This window comes from Formica exsecta, unplaced genomic scaffold (assembly GCF_003651465.1).
Source record: "Formica exsecta isolate Colony F162 unplaced genomic scaffold, ASM365146v1 scaffold33, whole genome shotgun sequence".
Taxonomy (NCBI): Eukaryota; Metazoa; Arthropoda; class Insecta; order Hymenoptera; family Formicidae; genus Formica; species Formica exsecta.
The window spans coordinates 256,957-279,453 of NW_021850553.1; the positions used below are offsets into that span (position 1 = coordinate 256,957).

The window sequence follows — 22,497 nt, forward strand, 5'->3', positions numbered from 1 at the left end:
AATGCCGATAGGCGGTAATCAGCGTGTCGCCCAGCGTGACAGCACGCGTGATGTGAGCGTGCGCATGCAATTGTCGCGCTATACCGGCCGAACGCGCGTAGATTCATAGAACGTTATTCTTATTCTCGTTTTACGTTGCTTAAGAAAAATTATTGTGCCGATAATATGTTGGGTCGCTAGCGAAACCCTAAACAGGCAGTGCAGTACGAGTGAGTCCTTAAGCAATCTCGAGGCAAGCTTCGGCCTAATATCACGTTTCGAGTCCATTGCTCATCGATATAATTATTTATTTTGTGTGTGTGTGTATGTTGTGTATTTGTGTGTTAATTCTTCGATTATCTTACTTTTTTGTTTTTCTCTTTCGTTTTTAATTATTACTTACAAGTGTACGATTAAATTTAACCTTACATTTTCGTTTAAAAGGTATACGGAGCATGTACAGTGGTACAGTTTCTTTGGAGTATCATGCCGACGCATGTAACTATCCTTTCCTGCTTTTTTTTCCTTTCCTTTCCCGCGTTCATTCCTTCTCTTCGATCTTTCGTCCCAATCGCGATGCGGACGATGTCTCGTTATACATACATATATTAGCATCCCTTTGAGCCAGCCGGGAGTGTGTTTTCATCTTCTGCGCACTCTTCCTAGCTCTAGGACAGTTCCACTGAGTAAAAATAAAAAGAAAAAAGAAATGTCCTCCCTTTATTTTCGTCCTTGTGTAAACTTGTCAGTATGTTTCTCTACATTATTATATAGTAACGTTAAAAATCACGGTCCTCTAAACCGGACGTAGGCGCGGTTGGTGTACGCGGGATATGACCAATAATAATCGGATTCGCGAACGTTTTCGTTTACGCACTTCGTTTATATATTATCGTCCCAGCGCGATCGATGTCGCGGAGCGTCGCTGGGTAAATGATATCGAGATTATTTCCCCCGAAGAATATATATGCTCGACGGTCCTCTTAATCGGTAAACGGGCGAGACTCCGAAGGGATTATCGTTTTATAACGTACGATTCTACTACGTCGCTCCTGTCTCGTGGTCGTGCGAAACTTATGTATCCTGAGCTGATGCTTATAACAGCCTTCTTTCGTAGATGGATGTCCAGCTACTAGAATTGACTTAAACTCCTCTCATGCGGAATCACGTGTGATGATGATTCTCGTTGTGCTGCGATGGTTGGTCTTCGGTGATGATCACGTCGTCGTCGTGGTAGATAAAAGCCAGTATCAAAATCTTTGTAATCGCGATTTTAATCTAGCTTTCTCTGTTCATTCTCGATTTTAATCTAGCTTTCTCTCATCCAGCTTTTAAAGTGTTACCATCGTCTCATGTCCACTCTTGTCTCGCATGTCATTCACATCACGTCTTAAATTGTTTTTTCTTTCGTAGTGACCACTGCTCTGTCACCATCATATCTACCGTATCATACAGCTTGAATTAAGCTAACATAACGCTTACGTAATGTTATCTCCATCGTATATTTAACTTTTACGCGAATGCTACCATCCTGATCATTTTAGCTCATTGACAGTTTCGATCATGGATTGATTATGAAAAATCTGTTTCGACTTTTTAACTACCTCAACACGCGCTTTCCAAGTGCGCGCTCTGCTTTCTTCTCGCCTGTCGCTGCCGAAACTGATGAAACTCCGCCTTCATCGCTTGCACTCTGGCCTCAATGTTTTCTCTGCTGTACCTCGGCGCTTGATGATGTACCGTGTGCGCCTGATGGATGTGGGGAACGTGAATGGCGTGGATCTGATGCATCGGCGGTCTCTCCTCCCGCGTAGGCGTCGAGGCCGATGTTGGCGTCGGCGTACACGACACTGGATCGAACTCGTAATGGCCGTCGACGCTGCCGGCGTCCACGGCGTTTTGTATGTGCGTATGACCCACCTTGGCCTGATCCTGAAGCTCGAGCCAGCGACCCACCAGAGGCGGCGGGGGCGGCCTGTAGGGTGGCGGTCGCCACTCGGCAACCGTGCTGCCGCTCCTCGAGCTCTGGTTCTGCTGCGAGGTGTTCTTACTGCCGAAGCCCGAGCTGCTCGACCTGCTCTCGGGCGAGGTCTCCAGGTCGGGCGAAGCCGCGAGCTCCGGCGCTGATCGGGCGTGCCTGGCGTGTCTCGGCGGTAGCCTCGCTCTTGGTCGTCCGGCTGGCTGCGGCGGCGATGACGTCGCCAACGGCTGAACCGGCACGAACCGCCTGGATTCGGCGTGGATCGCCTTAAGCGACGGTAACTCCTGGCTGTATCGCTGGTGTACGCTACGGAGCTGTAGATAGCCGGGCGGCGTCGGGAAGGAACGTTCGCCGGAGGATGGTTGCTTGACGGAGCTGAGATCGCTGAAATACAGCGGGGTCCAGGGCACCTGGGCTCCGCTCGGCGAACTGGCTAGAAACCTGGGCGATGCGATCGCGCAGGCGGTTACGGGCGGTATCCTCGCCAGAGAGTTGATCGCGCCGTGATGGTAAGTCGACGGCAGGGGACCTATCGACACGCCGCTGCCATCGGATCTCAGGCTGAGCTGGCTGATGCCGACCAACGGTCGTCGCCACGAGGACTTGAGCCGCTGCTTTGGTAGGAAACCGCCATCGTCGCTGCTGGAGACATCCAGGATGCTGTTGTTGGCCGAGCTGAGAACCGAATCCGCAACGACGAAGCGGCCGTCAGCCGCCCGGGAGATCTTGCCCAACGGACGACAGCGGCACGAGTCCGGCGTATCCGGACTCAGGATCTCCTTCAGGAGGCTTAAACCTGGTACTCGGCTTTTTCTAGGTCTACGGGTAGGACAGAAGGAGCGTTAGAGCAATCGCGGCGGTGGTGGTCGGCAAATACGGTCCGATCGAAATCGTCGGAGGAAGTCTCGGCCTAAGATCCGCATAGGATCCGTCGCCTGTTTTATAGAATACCGAAATTTCTCTCAACGAGTATATTATAGTTGTCGCAAATTTAAGCGTGCATAAAATGATATGAAAGCAAAGAGACACACAGTAGTGATTATTACATGTTATATTATTACGAACAGCATGTTTGATATAAAAATGGAAACTTTATTTAATTTAATCCAACATATATCCAAGTGTTTTTTGCGACCTCCGGAAATTTCAGTACTCGTTTTGTACATGTGGATTATTTATAAAGCTCTTCTATGGAAGCATTTTTGTTTAATTAAATATCTCATCGAGATAAATGCTTTTGAGAATATTCTTCCTCCGACGTGGTCCATTGGCCGCTCGGTACAGCAAATACGTGCAACATGAACGACAAAAAACACGCAACGTTAACGAACAAAAGTTAAATAAAGTATTAGAACAAATGTAACGTAAATGCCAATGTTCAAGTTAAATATATGGCAAGATAATTATCAATATAATTAATTATACTTGTACGTATAATAACGAATAACGGATGCAGGCAGGGAAGGCATGCTCATGCGCATTCCGGTGCACGAGTGGTCGGGCGTGACGTGGGTTGTGGATGGTTTCGGCAGTGAGTGGATCTTTTTTTTTCTCTCTTTAACTTTTGCATAAAACGAATCTTATGTATTTTTCTCTTGTATATATATTTTTTTCTCTTTTTACTCGAACAAAATTTTGTTTCGTTATCATAGATCTCTTTTTTTTGCACGATTTTCTGTACTTTTTTTAGACTTTGATCAGTGAATATATGTAGCAATTGTGAATTTTGGTGCTCCGAAACTCGTCACCTTTTCTCCTCCTTCGGGTCCGGCAGCAAGGAAAGATGGGGGAGAGAGAATATGTTGTAACACAACGATTACATTCACAAAAAACAATATATCGTGGCGATAATAATAAGAAATATAACGCTAAATAACCGAACGTTACTTCTAGGCGGTGGTGTTAGGGAGCAAATAGATAAATAGTGTCGTATGGGTGTCGGTGAAGACGCGGTTTCACCGTCGTGGCACACATCGATTGGTACGAGCCAATTAATCGGATTCAATACCAGAAGTAGAAAAAAATCTTTAATGCGATATATATATTTTTTTCTTCCTTTAAAAGGTATATTATAATAAAGGTATATTGTAATGAAATATGCGGAAAGATATGGCACAAGTATATAAATGGCCAGTCGAGTGCTTCGTAATAAAGAGATTAATATGATTTGTGGAATATCATTTATTTTGGTAAAATAATTCTCAAGAGTAACACAGCGCGCTATAAAAATCGATTGAATAAAACGATTAGGCTTTTCTCAAGTCATACGACTTTTATTTCTCGAGGAAGCACTCGAGTCTGCAAAAAAAAATAGAAAGACACAAGAAAAATATGTAATATATCAAAATAAATTAAAAAGTGTCGTTGAGAGAAATCAGGTGATAATAAAAGATTAGATTTATGGAAGGGAGGATTTAAAAATGTGTAAATATATCGATTCGAGTTGGACTGAATAAGGTAATGCAAGGAAGTATCGTGAACGATTAACAGGTAGATACGACAATGGTAGATGTATATATGACGGATGCAAGAGTTTTCGCGTGGCCGCAACGAGCGCGGCTTACCTATCTCCGCCCTGCTTATTGCTGAGTGTTCGCGTGTAAGCGTGAGCGTGTCTGTTTATTGGTCGTCTAGAATCGACAGACTGGAAACAATCAAATAACACAAGAAGCTTGAATTAGAGCTTCGACTGGTCGCAATAATTGTTGCGGCTCTACGCGCTATTTATGCGCCGCTGAAAAACTTGATGTAGCACGAATTTTTATTTGATCCCTCTGACAAATATTCTCCTTTGTAACGACCAATTGTTGTCGGAATACTGTTTTTCGTGTTTGACAGAGAAAAAGTGATACTTGTATCGCATGCGATTTGTGTATGGAGAGAGAGAAAGGGAGAGGGCATTGTACTAATACTGTGAAAGTAGCACGTAAGATTGATTAATATTGTGATATGACGAAATAAGATTAATAATATGAAGATATAGCATTATGGTAAGCCCGGTATCGATGAAATGTGTACTTTGAAATTTTTCAACACTTGTTAATATAGCTTTTGTGTCTTTAATTAAAAAGACGTTGCAAACATCATTAAACAACATGCATCAAATCGGGATTAAATAGTCTAGAAATTTTTATAGCAAGCTACTGGATAATTTTTATAATAAGTATTTTGAACAATAAATGTTACTTCTAAAAATTTTGTTACTTGAATAAAATACAGTTATATATGCGAAATTATGCGAATACACCAGTAACTTTCTATTATTTGTTTATGAAATGAATTTTAATGAATGCTAAGAAGAAATATTTATAACAAAGAGAAATTTTCGCGATATAAATAAAATAATAACACAAGTTGTTATAAGGAAACTCGATGGTTATTCTAAATAAATACAAATTAATTTTCCTTTTGAGAAAGAGAGGTTATTTCGAGAGAAACAGTAGCTCGAGAGATAAAATTGAATAATATTTATTGAATGTATAACACATCGAGTCGCCGTAAATTCATCTGCCAATTAATAATTAATTGAAAATGTTAAAGTGATAGGTGAAAGCGTTAGTGAAAATCAAGCGATACACTAATGATTTGTAGTGAATGAATAAGAAAACGCATTAACAGAATAGTATACCTTTTAATATCATATTTGTAATAATAATCTGAAAGATAGTAACAATTAAAATGTATAAAAGAGAAGTTAGAAATTTGTGACATACTCTGAAAAATATTACAGTTATATCGAAATTTTATAAAAGTTTTTTATAAAAGTTAAAATATACAAATGAGATATTTTAGATATTAATGGAAATATAAATTTAAAAATTTGTGATATGGACAATTGTAGAATGTGAGTACAAATATGATAAAGATTGATATGATAAAATTGATAGATTGATATGATATGATAAAATATGATACAATAGCGATATATAAAAAGATATTAAGCAGACATGTGAAATGAGATAAAAAAGTTTAGAAATTTCGCGCGCGTGAAAACGGACGACGATAAATTCTTTGAATTATTCAACAGGCGCAACCTATCTGAAAAAGTCAGTATTTGTACAGAAATAATAATAAATGTAAATGTTTTTCATTTAAAAAATATTGGGTGCAATATAGGATAATTACAGTCTTTCACAGATTAAAGTTATTCTCCAGAATGGCCACGTGAATGGTTATTGCGTAACTCCCAAACACATATTGCGCTCGGTACAAATTGGTAATTACCGTTTAATAATGCAAAAGTAAATTAAGCATTAACACAAAGATAATGAGTTAAACGCTTCATAATTTTCAAAAGGAAAGAAGTTTTGCACAAAGGTATCGTAAAATGCGATTCACGGAGAAGCAATAATGCGAAGAATAAAACAGGGGAATAAATTGAGTCAAAGTATAAGTAATGTAATAATTTATGCGCGCGAATGACAATAAATTCTGAATAAAGTGAAGAAATATATATGTACGCAATAAAAGAGAGCGATGAAATGAATAAAGTATAGTAATAGAGTAAAGGAGAGGCAAATATAACCGCGTTAGAGTTACTCCCGGTTCATCTCGAAGCTCACGAAAAACAAAACGTAAAAGAAGCAACGTAGATTTATAGTTGATAGTGAGTATACGCATAGAACGAGGTGTCGCGAGTCTTTTGTGCGGAGAGATCGGCGGAAAAGAAATGAAAAGAAAAAAAAACAGTATCTACCGCCTTGATCCCTTATCTATGTACTCCCTAAGGCCGCCAAACGAAGATATTAGGGTACTGACTGGATGTTACTAGTGTGAACTCCTAGCTGTTTTGCCTGTATTGCAGATCTCATCTACAGTCATGACAATCATCCTAAGAAGTAGTAGTAGATAGTAGGTGGTATATTAGTAGGTCCTAGCAGGTAACATTGCAGAGCTGTAGTCTCGCATAGTAGTAGGTAGTAGTAGCAGTAGTGGTAGTAGAGTAGCGGTAGTACTAGTAGTAACGGGCATGTCCCACCGGCAATTGGCGTTCGCTCGCTCGATCGACCGAGGTGGATCGACGACGATTGATGGAGAATTGTGAAATCGATCTGACAGATTCGTTCGATCGATCGACGGACCGCTCGGTACAACGTGTTTATACACACACAAACACATATACGTATACCGTCGGCGGGAGCTTATTTTCGTGGTTTTCGGGAGCAACCGTGGTCTCGGGTACGTAGTGATGGTAGTAATAGCGGTAGTAGCGGTAATAGTAGCGGTAATAGGTAGTGGTAGTAGTAGTAGTAGCAGTAGTAGTAGTAGTAATAGTAGTAGTAGTGGTAGTACTTGGTTTCTTTCTGTGTGGCTAGCGGAGGTTAGGCTTACTGTTCCGCCTCTCTATGATAAACACGCTCTCGTAATCTCGATTATCGAGGTGGAGTGCGTGATGGTCACGATCACGATTCGGGGGGGCCTGCTCGTGGACCGGCTCCGAGGTGGCAGTGACGGGGGTGGTTACTTGCGTAGGAAGTGGTGATTGATGAAGAGGTTGTGGTGGTGGTGGTGGTAGTTGCGGATTCAACGGGCTGCAACGGGTCAGCGTCGAGACTGACTCGCCGCACGCGTTTAGATTTGTCGACCTACAGAAAACACAGAGAGAGAGGAGGACAAGAGACGCCCACGATTTTTCTTATCGTCTTTGTTTTTCTTTTTTATTCTTTTTGTCGCAATAACTGCCTTGGCTTTGTCCCGTCAGCGTCTCCGCGGTTACCGTTTCGCGCGAGAATTATTTCAGGGTCGGAGACACAAAATGAAAGGAGCAAAGAGAGATAGAGAGAAAGGTAGCGGGGAAAATTTCTTCTTTGACGATGCGACGATCGATTGACTCTACTATCCGTTGTACCTTTTTCTTTCAATTCTTTTCTCTCCTGTCTTTTGATCGACAACGTTCGCGAAGTGACATCCCGCGCCCTTCCTCTCCAGAGTCTCTCGACCCTTGATGCTATTCTCTAGCTTCCGTCGGCTCTCTTCTGATCCTTGCTCTGATCGCGATCTCGGTGTTTACCACCGAAATTATTTCAAGTCCGTATTCGTGGTCGATATTTCGAACTGGGCAATAAGCTCCGCCGAGATAAGCACGCGAGTGCAATCATCGCGAGGAAAAACAACGCAGAACCGGCACATGGAACAAAATTACGTTACTCGTAATCCTTAACTTACTCTAACTTCGTTAAGTTTTTCATGGTTAAATGAAACCCTCATTATACCGAAGAAGTTAGTGTAATGTCTCGTGTCCGACGCTGTCGAAGCATTAGGAAATTGCAATCGTTGCTTCTACTCGGCGCACAGTCTGGACCACGAATGCGGGCCTTGCAAAGAAAAAAAAAAATTCTTGGCAGTGGCTGAACCGTCCAGCCCGTTCTGGATATATACGTGTAGGTATAAAAGTGCAATATCGATCTCTCTCGGGATGTCTTGCGAAACGCGTCCGCGCGTTTAGCGAAGAAAAAAAAATTCAAACATTGTTTCAGCTTATCATGAGGGTGATGATGACGGAGGATGATGATTGCGACGTGAAATGTTGATACTTCGAAGGATTGTTTGTTGGAGATGATAGAACTGTTACACGCAAGGCAATATTAAAAAAGATTACTGACAGTATAATGTTTCCATAGACACATTTAAATGTATATTTATAATAAAACAAAATGGGCTAATAAGTGTGTAATTGCTGATCGCAATAAAAAAAGAAAAGAAAAAAAAGACAACGATTAATACCCGTCACATATCAAGTACAAAAGCGCATGCTCGATCGCAAATTAGACGATATGGTATATGGTAGTAGTTGAGAACAGAACGCCATAATTTTTATTGCATAATTAATATTGGCTTATAATTACATATATGTGCGGTTCATTTTGGAATGGCTTCGCAATCAGCTTCAAACCTACGAGAAAATCTGAATTAGATATTAGATACGATTAAACTCGGCTTCCATAGAATTCGTAGCTTATAAAGTCCGCGATTTTCTTCATTAAAGTATGAGTGTGATACGTTGCCTGTGCGTGTAAGGATGATTTACGGAGTAAAAAAGGATTGGATTATTTCCGACGGAACTTTTGCTAGCACCCTCACGATAAGCGCCACGATATAGGTACACATAGGAAGTAGTGTAATTCGGTACACACACACATACAACAATTACAGTAATACTCGAGAGAAACTGAACGGTGCGGCTGATAAAATGATGACGATGAAAATGACTGGATTGCGAATGAATCGTTCTAAAAAGTCGACGCGGATTCTCAGGATCAGCCAAAAGGCAAAAACGAGAGACGCGTGTAAGTAAAGAGGTAAGTAACAAGATATACCAAAAAATTCCGGGAAATTAAAGGTCTTACGATCCAGAAGAGGCATCACTGCAGTCGTATTGTGGACTTTTGGATGCCGCGACGAAAATCATAATGGTCACAACTGAGTAGTTTATCCGCTACTACACGTGCAGTCCGTTTTGGCGTGAAATCGCAAAAACCAGCCGAAACACGCTACGACATGTGGCTCGTTTTTTTTTTCTTTTCGTACGTCGAAAAAGTACGTTGTAAGCACGTATCTTGCCTTTCGTAAATTTTCTCTATGTGTAGATACGTATAATAAAATCGTACGATTCGCGATCATGGCGATCCGAATCGAGCCGCTCGTGTTTCACGTAGAATCAAAATACGCGATTTTTCGATTGTATTAAAAAAATCCGAGATACATCTCCTCCATTCAAAAAAAAAAAGTTAATAAAATATTTTTATACATATTAAGTATTTTTATTGATTACTTTTTTATTGATTACTTTTATTGATTACTTTTTATTGATTACTTTTAAATTGAAACTGTAGTAGAAATCGCTGTTCGATCCGGTTCGTATAATTGTGGGAAATAGTTATCGTTATCGTGCACACGCGCGACATTTTCTCTCGTTATTCTTCGTATCGTACATCTCCTGCATCGCTCGAAAAAACAAATTTCGATGCAGAAAACGAATTGATTGTCACACGCGCAAACGAATCGTCGCGCGTCAGCTGATTCAAACCACAACGAGATCCGACTCGATCCGAATCGCACGGAACGAGCTCGATTCTTTCATTCATGCCTAACGGAAACGTGCACGCATGCACGCACGCGCACGCTTGGTGTTACGCGTGGGAGTGTGCGTAAATTACTTATCGATTATCGAAAGATCATTTCTCCAACCTCGTCCAAAATACCTCTGCTGCTGCGGTTTAGTCTGCCGGTTTAATTTGCTACGAGATATACATCTAGAAGCTCATAGTGTTATGTATGGCGCAAGTAGATCAAAAGAGGTCTGTCGTTTCTCGTTTCCTTAATCCCCCTATTTCAGACGATAGTACTTGTCCTTTGTCAAGGCGGATCGAGTTGACGGCAGGAGAGAGAATGAATTTCTCTCCGTACGTCTGTCTTTCCGTAAGTTTCACGGTCATACATCTTTGTAAATGTGTCGTTGATATACGGCAAACAACGGCACATTATTGTTATTTCCAATTGGTTCGTAAAATAATCAAATAATTATCATTAATTTTAGAAATAATCGAATTGACGATTTCGAAAAAAAAGTTATCATTAAAATTAGCTGCAAAGTAGTAGTTGACATAAGAGCGATATGAAGTAAATATAAATTTCGATATATCCGGGACATAATTATAAATATATAAATGTATATATGCATAATATCGCGTAAATGTTCGAGTATATCTGTTGGCTAGAAGAGATTTTACTCGTGAGAGGTTTCATAAATGCTTGCTGTGCTTCGGTCGCCTATTGCTCGTAAGAGGGGTGGAGTGGACTTAATCGCTAGCTCTGTCTAAGCCTAAGTGATATATGTTTCTTTGAAATCGCATCTGCACTTTGTGTGACGCATTCGTCGACCTTTGACATCTGAACGATCTATTGTATCTTAATCAGAGGCGATGACTGTCGATGCTTTATTAAGGCGCGACACTATGAGATCGTTCTTCAATCGCGTACATTATTTGTCTACCGAAATATTGTCTTTCGGAAAATTACTGCTTATCGAATTTTACGTGGACAATTTTGTCATAACAATCTAACTTGTTAAAAAATATTATTATAGCTGAAAATGCTTACGTAATCTTTTTGAATATTTTATTTTGAATTTTATATATTTTTGCAAATTTTATGCAATTAGAGGAAGAAATTTAGTGCAGCTGCGATCTCCTCAGTCTACTTGTCTTTTGATCGGAGCTTTTAGAGCTCCAAAGTATCGTGAGTCAAGATTCTGTGGAATTTAAGAAGATAATGATGTTTAAAGTGGTAGACACTCACTTTTTCAAAGGCACTGTTCCCTGGGGCCCCTGCCCTGCGCCGTTCCTGACATCGGTGACCCGGCAGGCCACCATATTATACGCTGAAAGCAGTTCTACAATGTTACATAATTATGTTAAATACGAATGTGTTCAGTTTCACAGGTGCATGCCCGACGCCTGCGTTACCAGATCGTAGCCGTCTCGTTGATCAATTCTGGGCATTAAATTCAAACGATACGTTCGCAATTATAATATGAGCATTTTCGGTAAGACTTAAAGAATAAGCGGACCCAGAACGGATCAAAAATCTAAGAAATAATTTATGATTCGCACAAAATGACTTACGTGTTTGCGAAAATTCCGCTCCGTTCCGGGAGCATGTAGCGTGCGAGTTTCAATTTTTCTGCAGTTGAATAAGTTAATACAGTAAAATTATAAACGCAAAACATTTTAATTATATTTCTGTCGTTAATTCTATTAGACTTTGCGTTGTCTCTCGTGCGTTATTAATCGATGCAGAGACGATACAACCAGGAGCACAGGTGCAGGCAAATTGCGGGCAAAATGGTGTCGATACGACGATAACGCCACGGGACGTTCATACCTTTCTCCTGTTTTCGTCTCTTCCGTTTATTGCATATCTTGACCGCGCATATGCTGAGGATGATGGCGACGAGGAAGAAGAGGATACCGCCTACGACGCCCGCGGTGATCGCTTTGTGCTTGACGCGAGCCGGCACGGGAAACTTCACCTGTTCGCTCGCGCCGTAATTCGTAGCCGAATTGGCGAACACTTGGAAATAGTAGGTCCTACCACCGACCAGGTTCTTCACTGTGGACGTTTATGTTAAACGGGAAAATCACATGAAAGTCGTATTTTCAAAAATTGACGATTGAAATGTTGGTCTATGAATATTCGGAATTACTCGTATTCGTGATGTTGATGCCTGTCCGATGCTATTATAGTAAAAAACTTTATGCAAAATAATTGCTCTGCGATCAATGAGGGAAAAAGAGAAAGAAAGAGATAGATGGACGTAGTATCTCACCTAAATAACTGGTCTCCTCGGGTCGTATTTGGCCCTTGTTGAGCGTTTTCCAAGGTCCGTCCGTCTTGTACTTGATAGTGTAATATTGGATAAGATGGCTACGTTCCATAGGAGGTTGCCAGGTTATCAGGAAACCGTTGCTGATTTCCGTCACCGTGAGGTTCCGGGGAGTACCTGGCTTTGGTCCTGGCGATATCGATCGGGAACAATATAACATCGTACACGTTAAACTTATTTTCGTTTTTCGCTCGTAATATGACTTTATGATTTTACATCATTTAATATATATTTTATACTGTATCACGATTGACATAATTTCCAACAATGAAACGGATAAAGAATTAAAAAATTTAATCTCTGCCATATACGCAAAATAAAAGATCGACGTGGAGGAAAAATCTCTTTGGCGTCAATAAATAAACGTTGCTGTCGTAACTCCGAAATAATTCCAGTGACGCACCGGGTTGCAACGCCAGCGAAAAGCTTTTTTGATGGAAACGTTAACGCCGTTCCGACCGCAGCGACATTTTCGCATCTATCAAATCCATCGGTATTCGCACTATCGAGTTGTACGTCTGACTTTTTTCATCGTCGCGTATCTGGGTTAGCTGCGATACATCGCTTAAAAAAAAATTCTTTGTATTGACTGATACTTGCAAATACGCTGATATAAACACGATGAATCATAATTATGTTTATTTTGAGGTAGCAATTATATTAAATATTTCTCACTTTTTGTATGCATCTTCGTAGTATGATGACGGATGTCCTGATAAATTAAAATCGATAGGTTGCTTCGAGATTTCTTGAAATGGATAAGCCAACGTTGCATTTATATTAGTAAAATATGTCTGTATAATATTTTATTCGTAATATACATAAAAAAATAAGAGTGAATTTAATAAAATAGTACTGTATACATATCCGGTGTTCTTTAAATTGAATACGAAGCCAGTAGGCTGGAATGAAACGACTATTGGTGCAACTTCTTAATTGGATTAGCCAGACATGAGGTCAGCTTCTTTCATCACTTCTTACGCATATAATGTTACGACCTAATTGCTTCCGGCGTACGCGCGTTAACCTTATTAATGTCTACAAGCACGGCACTATTTCTTCTAGGTAGTATAACGTGACTTTGCGTTGTAGATTAAAATAGCTTATTCGTAAAAAAATGTGGAAATATGAGCAAGGAAACGACTGGCGTAGCGCGAAATAATTCGCATGGAGAGGTACGAATATTTTATTTAACTCTCGCCGTTTTTTTTTTTTTTCTGATGCACCATTATATTCTGATTCATCCAATCATGGGTTTATTCCGACAAAGCAAATATCCCACTCTATTTTCTCGTTTCCCCTTATCGATTTAATGGCCGCAGTTCTGGAAAATATCTCGGTGGAATTTACAAAATTGACGGAGATTGCCTCGGTGTTGTTGTGAATCGCGGTCGGAAAGCGTAAAAACTGTTTCAGGATTGTTTGCTTTGTTGATTACGCAAACCGCACAGGCCGGTAAATTTTCTTGGTTACAATCAGACGGAATAGCTGCGTATCGAGAGTGGTTTTACGTTCGTTTAAAACACTAGGCGAGTTCATCAAAGTCCGTGCGTCCGCGTATTTATCCTACATCGGCGATTTGAACGAAGCAATTCTTAGCGTCATTCAAATTGATCAACATACCGTAAAACTGACAAGATTGAACCATGCTTTCGAGATCAAAGGAAAGCGCTCGAAATTCTTGTGGGACATTGTGTATATAGAGTATAGTGAATCGATTTGCGAACGCAGTGACGAAAAAGACAAAGTCGAGACAAAGTTATTTTCGTCGAAAAATCCCTCGTTATTATATTGAATAGATATTGTGAAGTAAACGCACCATCGCAGAGCGTTTAGAAAGTTAAATAGATTTTTTCCTAATGGTTTTTCGCCACGTCACCGCATAGACAATATGAGAAATTGGATATAGCCGGAAAATATAGGCAGCTTGTTGGTTTGGCCACGAGATTGCAAAATTAGCGGCTCTTGTATTGTTTTTATTCCCTTTTCCCCTATTCTTCCACAAACTGTCCAATACGAGCGTTTTTCCTCGCTTCTATCGAGCTATAACGAAGTTTTTATATTTTATTATTTTTGTGTAAAAATAACATGCGCGCTATTCCTGCGGAGGAATGCGCGTGTACATTTTCAGGGATTTTATTTATAAAAACTTTGTTAAAAATATTTCAATACATAGACAAACGCTATGTAATATTAAATAAAGCGATGTTAAAATTCTATTATAAAAAATACGAATTACAATATAAAGTTTTAATATCACGTCGATATAATTATTTATATATAAAAAAAATACAACTGTTTTAAATAAAAATTTTATTTTTTTCTATCTGATTTATGTCACTATACCTCATCTTTCTCAAGAATTCAAATATGATTGAAACTCGACGCGCAGGAGAGAAGTACAACTAGAACTTTCTTGGGTTTATTCAACTCTAAAGCGGAGTAGATTGTTTGGAACCGTCTGCTACGTGCAAAATGTATGATGTTATTTCCTGCTCTTCCTTCTGGAATACCTCTCTTCGTCATAGCTCTCTCCGGTGTGGCGCAGCTAAGAGGATTTCATTTTTATTTTCCTCTGTATCTTTCTCGCATCGTTGTACGCCGAACTGGGTATACGCGAGCGTGGGTGCGCGAGAACATACGCGTTTCTTTTTCATTGCCCTCTTTCTCATTCGTACCGTTTGACACTTTTTTTCACGTCCACCATAGTAGATAATGACGGTTAATCTTTTCGCGCGAGAGGCGAAAGAGCTTCCGTCTTAAAAAGGTGGATTTTTGAGCTCTCGCCATCTCTTTGCAGAGCGGAGGATGTTTAATTAAAGGCGCGACGAGAGAGGCGATCGCGTGTGTCGTCATACGCGCATGCCGAGTGTAAATAATCCGTCGAACGCGTGGGTGGTGAAAGTAAGGATGAACACTTTCGAGTATCTCAACCGAAGAATATGATAGTTGTTTCGTAACATTACTATCAATGTGTAAGAGAATATTAAGAAATCGTTTTTATTTTACCTACGAATTTTTTTTTTTTTTTTTTTATAACATTTTATGAAAAAATAAAAATATCTACCTTTCGGTCGAATGATTACCGGAAGTATGGGATTTCCTGTGGAATCAGTCGGTAATACGAGTGTATTATAATCAAGGATGTCTGAAATGAAAAAAAAACTTAAAGATTAAACGAAACTCAATAAGAAATAAAATTAATTCACTTAGGAACAATAAGCTGTGGCTCTTATTACGAAGATTCTAAATGGAATATAGGTCAACTTATTGTTAAATACTCTACTAATCATGATAAGGTCATCAATGTTAATTAGTTCTAATTATAGCCAAAATATCTTTCTAAATTGTAGCATGGAATGTACCACAAAGTTTTCCAAAATTATCTTGTATGTTATATGTAACGTAATTCTTCAACTATGTTCTGTGAATTAAGAGTTTAATTTTTTTTTTCACAAATATATTCAAACAATGAATTTTGACGAATTGAGCTGCATTCTTATTCTATTCACATTTTATTCTTTAATTAATTTTGGACTCGACTTATACAAAATTTTAACTCTACAATTAAAGATAGAAAAAATTGTAACAATTTACGATTAGTAAATATTCGTTAGAGAAAATTGATTCTAGAAAGATACTTCAGAGAGGATTCCACTACAAAAACGTTTTGACACGTTCTGTATAGAAAATAGTAGAAATATAGAAAGAAGAAATTTAGTTAACCGTGGTTAATCAGCGTTGGTGAAGCCGGTCCTTTGTCGACGCTTTCAAGACTAAGAAGCGAAACAGATGCGGGCTTGTGCGTGGGTGGAAGCATAAGAAGCGAAGAAGCGCTACAGCGAGAAAAAGGTATAACGCGAGAAGAAAGCGAGATAGGCGAAAGAAACGCTTGAAGGGTAACCAGATAGAAATCCCTAGACGCCGGTATCAGGGATGCTCGAGGTACGGTGTGTACAAATGGAAGGCAATGAACCGGTGGATTCGAGGGAAGGAAATAAAAGCGGAAGCAGAATGAACGGCTCGATGGGTTTTCCGATACGATAAGTCGCCGCGGAAGTCTCTTCGTTCCTTCTTCGTCTCTTTTTCTCGGTTTTCTCCGCTCACCTTGCTTCATTCCGCATTCGTATTCGTCCCCTTCTTTTCTTCCCTTATCTTATCTTTTTGCCTCCTTCTCACCTTTTTTCCTTCGTGCTTGTTCCTTTCTTCCTCCTCTTTTTTTTTATCCCTACGGTTCTACTCGAGAAAAAAGTCGCGCGATTTTTCGACTCTCGGATCTATATCCCCGATGAGAGGATCGCGGGGTGAGACGGGAACGACATCCACACGCATGAATTTCCTCTCGACAGTCATCAAGATGCCATTCTCAGCTTGCGAAGTCGCGCGACTCGCAAGATATTCGGAGATATCTACTACAGCAGTTGATCGCGTTTCGCTAGCTTGCAGATTTAAAACAGCAGGGGAAATCGTCGATTTTAACACCTCAAACAGACTGCAACGTGCTGCTTCCGACATTTTACGCAATCAAATTTACGGTTTATATATGTAACGCGTCACGTTTTAAAACATTTTCTCTCGCGAATTTTGGTATTTTAGCATTTAATAATTTATCTTGTTCTCTAATGTTACATATTTAGAACATAAACAGTACTAATTTATCATTCGAATCTTACCACTTTCCGGTGAGACGGGTTGATCAGGCGTGGAGGGGGTGGCCGAGTGGGTCAGAGCAACGCCTTGGAAAAGAATGCAGCGAAAGACGTGAACAGTGAGAAAGAAATTTGTACGGATGCAAAGATTAGTTTGTTAATAATTAAATAAGTCAATGGCGCTATTTGTCAGATTAGTCAGATTAGTAAAATAAGATTCATAAGAAATAGTTTTAATTATACGGCTATATGATTAATAGTTACTCAATTACATATGAAATAAATCTATGCTGTTTATCACTAGATTATCGAACTTTGCTCGTTTAGACCTGTATCTTTGACTTATAAAAAAATGTATCAAGAACTTTAGTAGAGTCGAAGTAACTCAGATAGCGTAATGCGATTTCCATTACCGAGCGTCCTGATTGTGATGACTTTGCTCAGCATTCCCTCGCCCAGAGCGTTCTTCCCGATTACCTGGAACTCGTAGAGCGTGCTTGGCGTGAGAGTGTTGATCGTCACCGACGTGCTGCCCGATGGAGTCACGGGGATTGTCTTCCATTCCGAAGTTCCTGATTCTCTATACCTGAGCGGATAACACAAGAAAAAAAAATATGATATCTGAATTGATTTAAAAATTTTAAATTCTTGGCATAAATAATTATATTAGTCTATTCATAAATCAAAATATAATATTGATAGAATTATATGTATTATAATGTGTGTATACATCATATAGGTAAAATTATTTTTACAATATAAATATCTCTATTATTCGAGTAAAGCGATTATTGCGTCGACAGGAAGAGCTTTAAGTTGCAATATCTATCAGCCTATCCCTATCTACGTATACCTACCAGATTGTATAATCTTGCTTGTAATCAGGACCACCGGAATAGCCTGGTAACCAAGTTAGCGTTACCGAAAATTGCGTGGCAGTGCCTGACACGTTGTAAGGTGCATGGGGTTGCGTGCCTTCGACTATCAGCTGTGTCGAGGATGAGATAGTGGCGACTTCGTTGGAGGCGATGCACTGATAAAATCCAAAGTCCGCGCGTCGAAGGCTCTCTATAGTTAGATTGCCACCGACGGTTTTCGCGCGGCTGCGTTGGATGGGTCCGCCGTCCCTCTAACATAATTTTAGAGACGCTTAAAAAAACGCGACGAGGCAGCTCGTCAACGTGCAAATTTATTACTCAAACAGTACAAAAGTCCAAAAGATGTTTGAAAAATTATATTATTGTTTCAATGTTTTTCGGCTTTTTGTGCGTTTTTTGAAGAATAGATATATATTATGAAAAAAATATATTAGTATAGATAATAAATGTTGTTATGCTTTGCAAATAACAATGTCGATCATTTTCTACTCTCTGTTGCAGAAATAATATATAATATATATTTTTTAAAAATTTATACCCGATGCCATTGTATTGTTGGTTTCTGCGTTCCCTCGGCCTCTTGAGCGTCACAGTGCATCTCGACTGTCTCGCCGACCTTTTTCGTGTATACTGATTCCGGCTCAAGGGTGAAGACAGGCGGGTTCCGCACGAGGACCTCCATCGGACCCGAACTGCCCTGCGTGCCCTGGGCGTTGTAAGGCGTGCAGGTATATCTACCTTGGTGATTCTCATTGACCCGTGTAAAGAGCAGGGAGCCGTTGTTCATGATAACGATGTCCTTCGTTTGATAAGGCTCAAGTAGGCGCTTGTCCTTGGTCCAGGTCACGTATTGCAGGGGCGGGTTGGCTTTTATGTAACACTGGACCACACCGGCCAGACGGAACGGCAGGTATTGAACAGTGGGGGTGAATGTCACCTTTGCTGGGTCTAAAAATCCATTTAAAAATTACTTCCAAATATCGATCGCGTTGAGTTTATCACTTGGATTCTTTTAACATATACTTCTCAATTTTTTATATTTTGGAATTTTAATTTTTCGCCCGATTTTCTAATTATAATTTTTCAAATAAGTCTTACACTCGACGTTCAAGTAGGCGCTAGCAGTTTGAGGATCGCCGATGCCGTTGGTGACCTCGCATAAATATTGACCGGAATCATCGGCACTGACGGGATTGATAACCAGACTGCCGTCTATCTTGATGGACACTCGGGTGTCCAGAGCCGAGACTTCTGTGACGGGGGCGCCTTCGCGAAACCAGCGTACCGTTACGTTACCCGGGAGAGCCTTTGCTTCGCAGGAGAACTGCACTTTCTCGCCTTCTAGTTTCGTTTGATTTGTCGGCGGCAACGTAATAACAGCTCCACCTGCGGTAATCAATAACACAATACAATTTTTATTACGTAATTTTATCATAGATTGAGAAAAGATACGAGATATCGGTCATGTGGTCACCAGATCTAACACGACCGATACTCGTGTAGTAGTTTGTCTATTGCATCCAGAATTTGCGGTGACGATTGACTGCTGATATTGGTTGTCTCGCTGTCAAAGATATCCCGAAAGAGACGACAGCATGTGGTGCATGCTAACCCGTCGTCATATAGAGAGACAGGGAGAGAGAGAGAGAGAGAGAAATTGAATGCTATAGCCTCGTCTCCATCGATTCTCGATAACGTCTCTTTTGCTTGTCAGTAAAAAGCCACGACGGATAGACGAAAGTATGCCGTCTGAGTACGAGTATCCTCGAATTTGCCTTTCGCCACGATTTCTACGCCTTCGACAAAGGTGTTCAACAGGGTGCATTATATCTTCATCGATATCCCACGTCGTCCACGCCCATAGCCGTCTCTCGCGTATTCACATTGTGAAGAATTTCAAAACTTGCGGCTTTGCCCGTCGCCTCAGAAACGAATATCTCGCCGTATTATAGCGGAAGATCGATTCTCACCGCACAAAAGACCCAACCCCCGCTTCGCGCGATTTCGCGGCATTTTTACAATCCGATCTAGCGTCATTCGTCGGGATTACGATCGCCTTCATCTCTGCCTGTGCTACAGTCGAGCTTAGATTGTGAATGAGATCGAGCGGAATATACGCGGAATTGTCAAGGAATTAGTGACACTGGAAATCACGATGAAAGATATTGATTGAACTGCGAAAAGTGCTTTGACGATAGATGCTAAAATTGCCACAGAGTGACACGTATCCTTATTTTTATAGCATCACATAAAAGATTCATATTTATTGACTATTGTATTTTTAAAAACATTTATTTGCGACCTCATATTTTAAATTCTGTAATTACGAATTTTAACAAACGCATAGTTTTCTTTCATCTTTAATAAATCATAGTTCATTTATGATCCATATTGCATCTCTGCCTTTGAGTTTTAATTTCATTTCATACGCGATATTCAAAATCCGTGCAAAATATAATCGAATTTGAGATTGTTAGTTGGCAAAGTAAACAGGGGATATAGATATCGCACAAACAATCTGTAAATTTATACGTGAAAACGAACGCTGCGGATGTCATGATGCAAATGTATTGACAAACGTTTGAGCAATTAAACATTTGGCAGATTGTTGCGGTGTTTGTTGTCCTTGCATATCGACGTAATCAAATTCGAGGTTGCGGAATAGCTTTCTGCTGGTGCACTCGGTTACGAATGCCTGACGGAAAGTTTTCGATCTCGCTTTGCGGAAGCGACCCGCGCCGGCCAAGAAAGGGCGGCAAGAGAGAGGTGGGCTTCGAGCCGCGTAAGAAATATCGCAGTTTCGTTCCGCAGACGGAAAATCCCGAGAAACGAGGGCAACGATATTCTAAGCTCTGCCCGATGTCTCAATATATTGCACATCCCAGTCGCACCTACCGAAGATGCGCCACAATACGCGCCGGCGGTGCATGCTGCAGCAGCCAGCGCGACAGGAATAAATTTGAATCTACGAGCTTGATAAACGTACGAAGCGCGGAATGAGAACTTGTTGCCCGGAGAAAAGAAAAAAGAAAGAAGAACGTATTTCCTCGCGTAATCTTGCACGCTCGCTGCATCTAAATCCGAGCACGCGCGCACAAGGATTTACTCAATCAAACCATCCATCATGTCGATCCATCACGTCAATCTTTTTATTACCCTACGCTTCATTCGAACTTATCCCGGGTATATCTTAAGAATCCCTCGTCCTTTTATTATTCGTATTTACGAAGCTTTGTCTGATTCTCGCGCGGTTCTCGCGACGCGCGATCAAGGAGATACATTTTAATTATTCGCGCCCCGACGATGATATACATTTTACGTCGCGAGCGCGAAAGCTCGGGAGGATACTTTACGAAAGGGGAAGTTCGCAAAGTTTTTCGCGGCGAATAAGGCCAATGGAATTCCGAGTCGCCTGTAGAATCATGCGCCGAGCGTGCGGTCGCCATAAAGTTACCCCGCGCGGTGCACATTACGCGCCATCGTTAACGACGTTGTTTTTACCAACTTGGAGCAGCAATTTCCTCCACCGATGTGTACGGTCGATATTTACGCGAAGGCTTTTCGAGGAGCAATGGCTCCTTGTTTTACCGCAAGCCGCGTTTTCATTCGCGGAAATATTCAAGAGCTTCGTGGAAGATCGTGGGATACCGAAAACACTTTTATAAAGTGATTATTAAGCTACCACCGTCTGCTACATCATCGACCGTGTTGCATTTATGCGCCGCATTCTCGATGCGAAGAGTGTCACGGTGACAAATTTCAGCGTTTGCCAACCAGACGAAAATCTTGATAAACCGGGGCAATGAAATTCAGAGAAAGAGAGGGATAGGGAGAGAGAGGGAGAACGGCGCATGGGCTCTTATGCCAAGTACATAGCTATGACGTGATGCTGCGTCGCGCTGCATCACGTTGTACATTGTGAATACGTGGTGCTACGAGCACCGTCAAGTGTAGTTCAACAAATAGAGCAGCACAGTCGAGATGCAGAATAAATTCTAGAATGATTTATTCCTATAATGTTTACTTTCCAGTGATTTTTCATCTCCTTTAAATGCTCTACTTTGTTTAACGTTGAAACAGCACATTACATTGTGCAATGTAAAATAAGTGTATCTCTCTGCATTTTAAAATGCAAGAGATAAATGCACGTGATTCTTTTTTAAATAAATTTCTTTTCAGATTATGCACATACGCACCTAGAAATTTGGTATAATTATTATTCCTACTTATGCATGTAATTTTCCACTTTATTTCCTATTTTAATAAAGATACGAAAAAACGAAAAATAAGATAATAATGAAAAATGTAAAATTTCAACACACAGGGTGTTCTCTGATCGCTTATCTTTTTACGGTAATAACAATAATAATCCCCGTTAACGCTCATCTAATTTTATTCCTCGCGTGCGAGCGAATTTTACGACCTCGCCGTCGTTTCAGGCAGGCGACATTCGCGCCATTTCTCAATCCATTAAATAACCATCTCGCGGCCAAGACCGTAAACGGGCGTGAAAACAAGAGACGAGACGGTAAGACAATACGATGATGAAGACGGATGTCCCGGCGGCGGTTTGCCATTGGCGGGGGTTACAAATTTGCAGTGGTTGTGGGACAGAAACAGGCGACG

At 40.6% G+C, this 22,497-nt stretch overlaps 1 protein-coding gene across 5 annotated transcripts in view; it reads right to left on the reverse strand.

Moving 5' to 3' along the window:
• Window positions 1-364: 364 nt before the first annotated feature.
• The window catches only part of LOC115238270 (protein turtle), a 212,694-nt gene continuing 190,561 nt past the window's right edge, over window positions 365-22,497 (reverse strand). For 4 of the 5 annotated variants that reach the window (XM_029811939.1, XM_029811938.1, XM_029811937.1 and 1 more), the window contains exons 11-20: window positions 18,970-19,257; window positions 18,410-18,819; window positions 17,851-18,122; window positions 17,407-17,579; window positions 17,018-17,080; window positions 15,412-15,492; window positions 12,288-12,473; window positions 11,843-12,070; window positions 11,258-11,351; window positions 365-2,779 (exon numbers count right to left, since the gene is read on the reverse strand). In XM_029811939.1, coding sequence (XP_029667799.1) covers window positions 1,585-2,779; window positions 11,258-11,351; window positions 11,843-12,070; window positions 12,288-12,473; window positions 15,412-15,492; window positions 17,018-17,080; window positions 17,407-17,579; window positions 17,851-18,122; window positions 18,410-18,819; window positions 18,970-19,257 — 2,990 coding nt within the window. In that variant the 3' untranslated portion in view covers window positions 365-1,584. The remainder of the gene's footprint in view (window positions 2,780-11,257; window positions 11,352-11,842; window positions 12,071-12,287; window positions 12,474-15,411; window positions 15,493-17,017; window positions 17,081-17,406; window positions 17,580-17,850; window positions 18,123-18,409; window positions 18,820-18,969; window positions 19,258-22,497) is intronic. The other variant, XM_029811940.1, reaches the window with a different exon arrangement.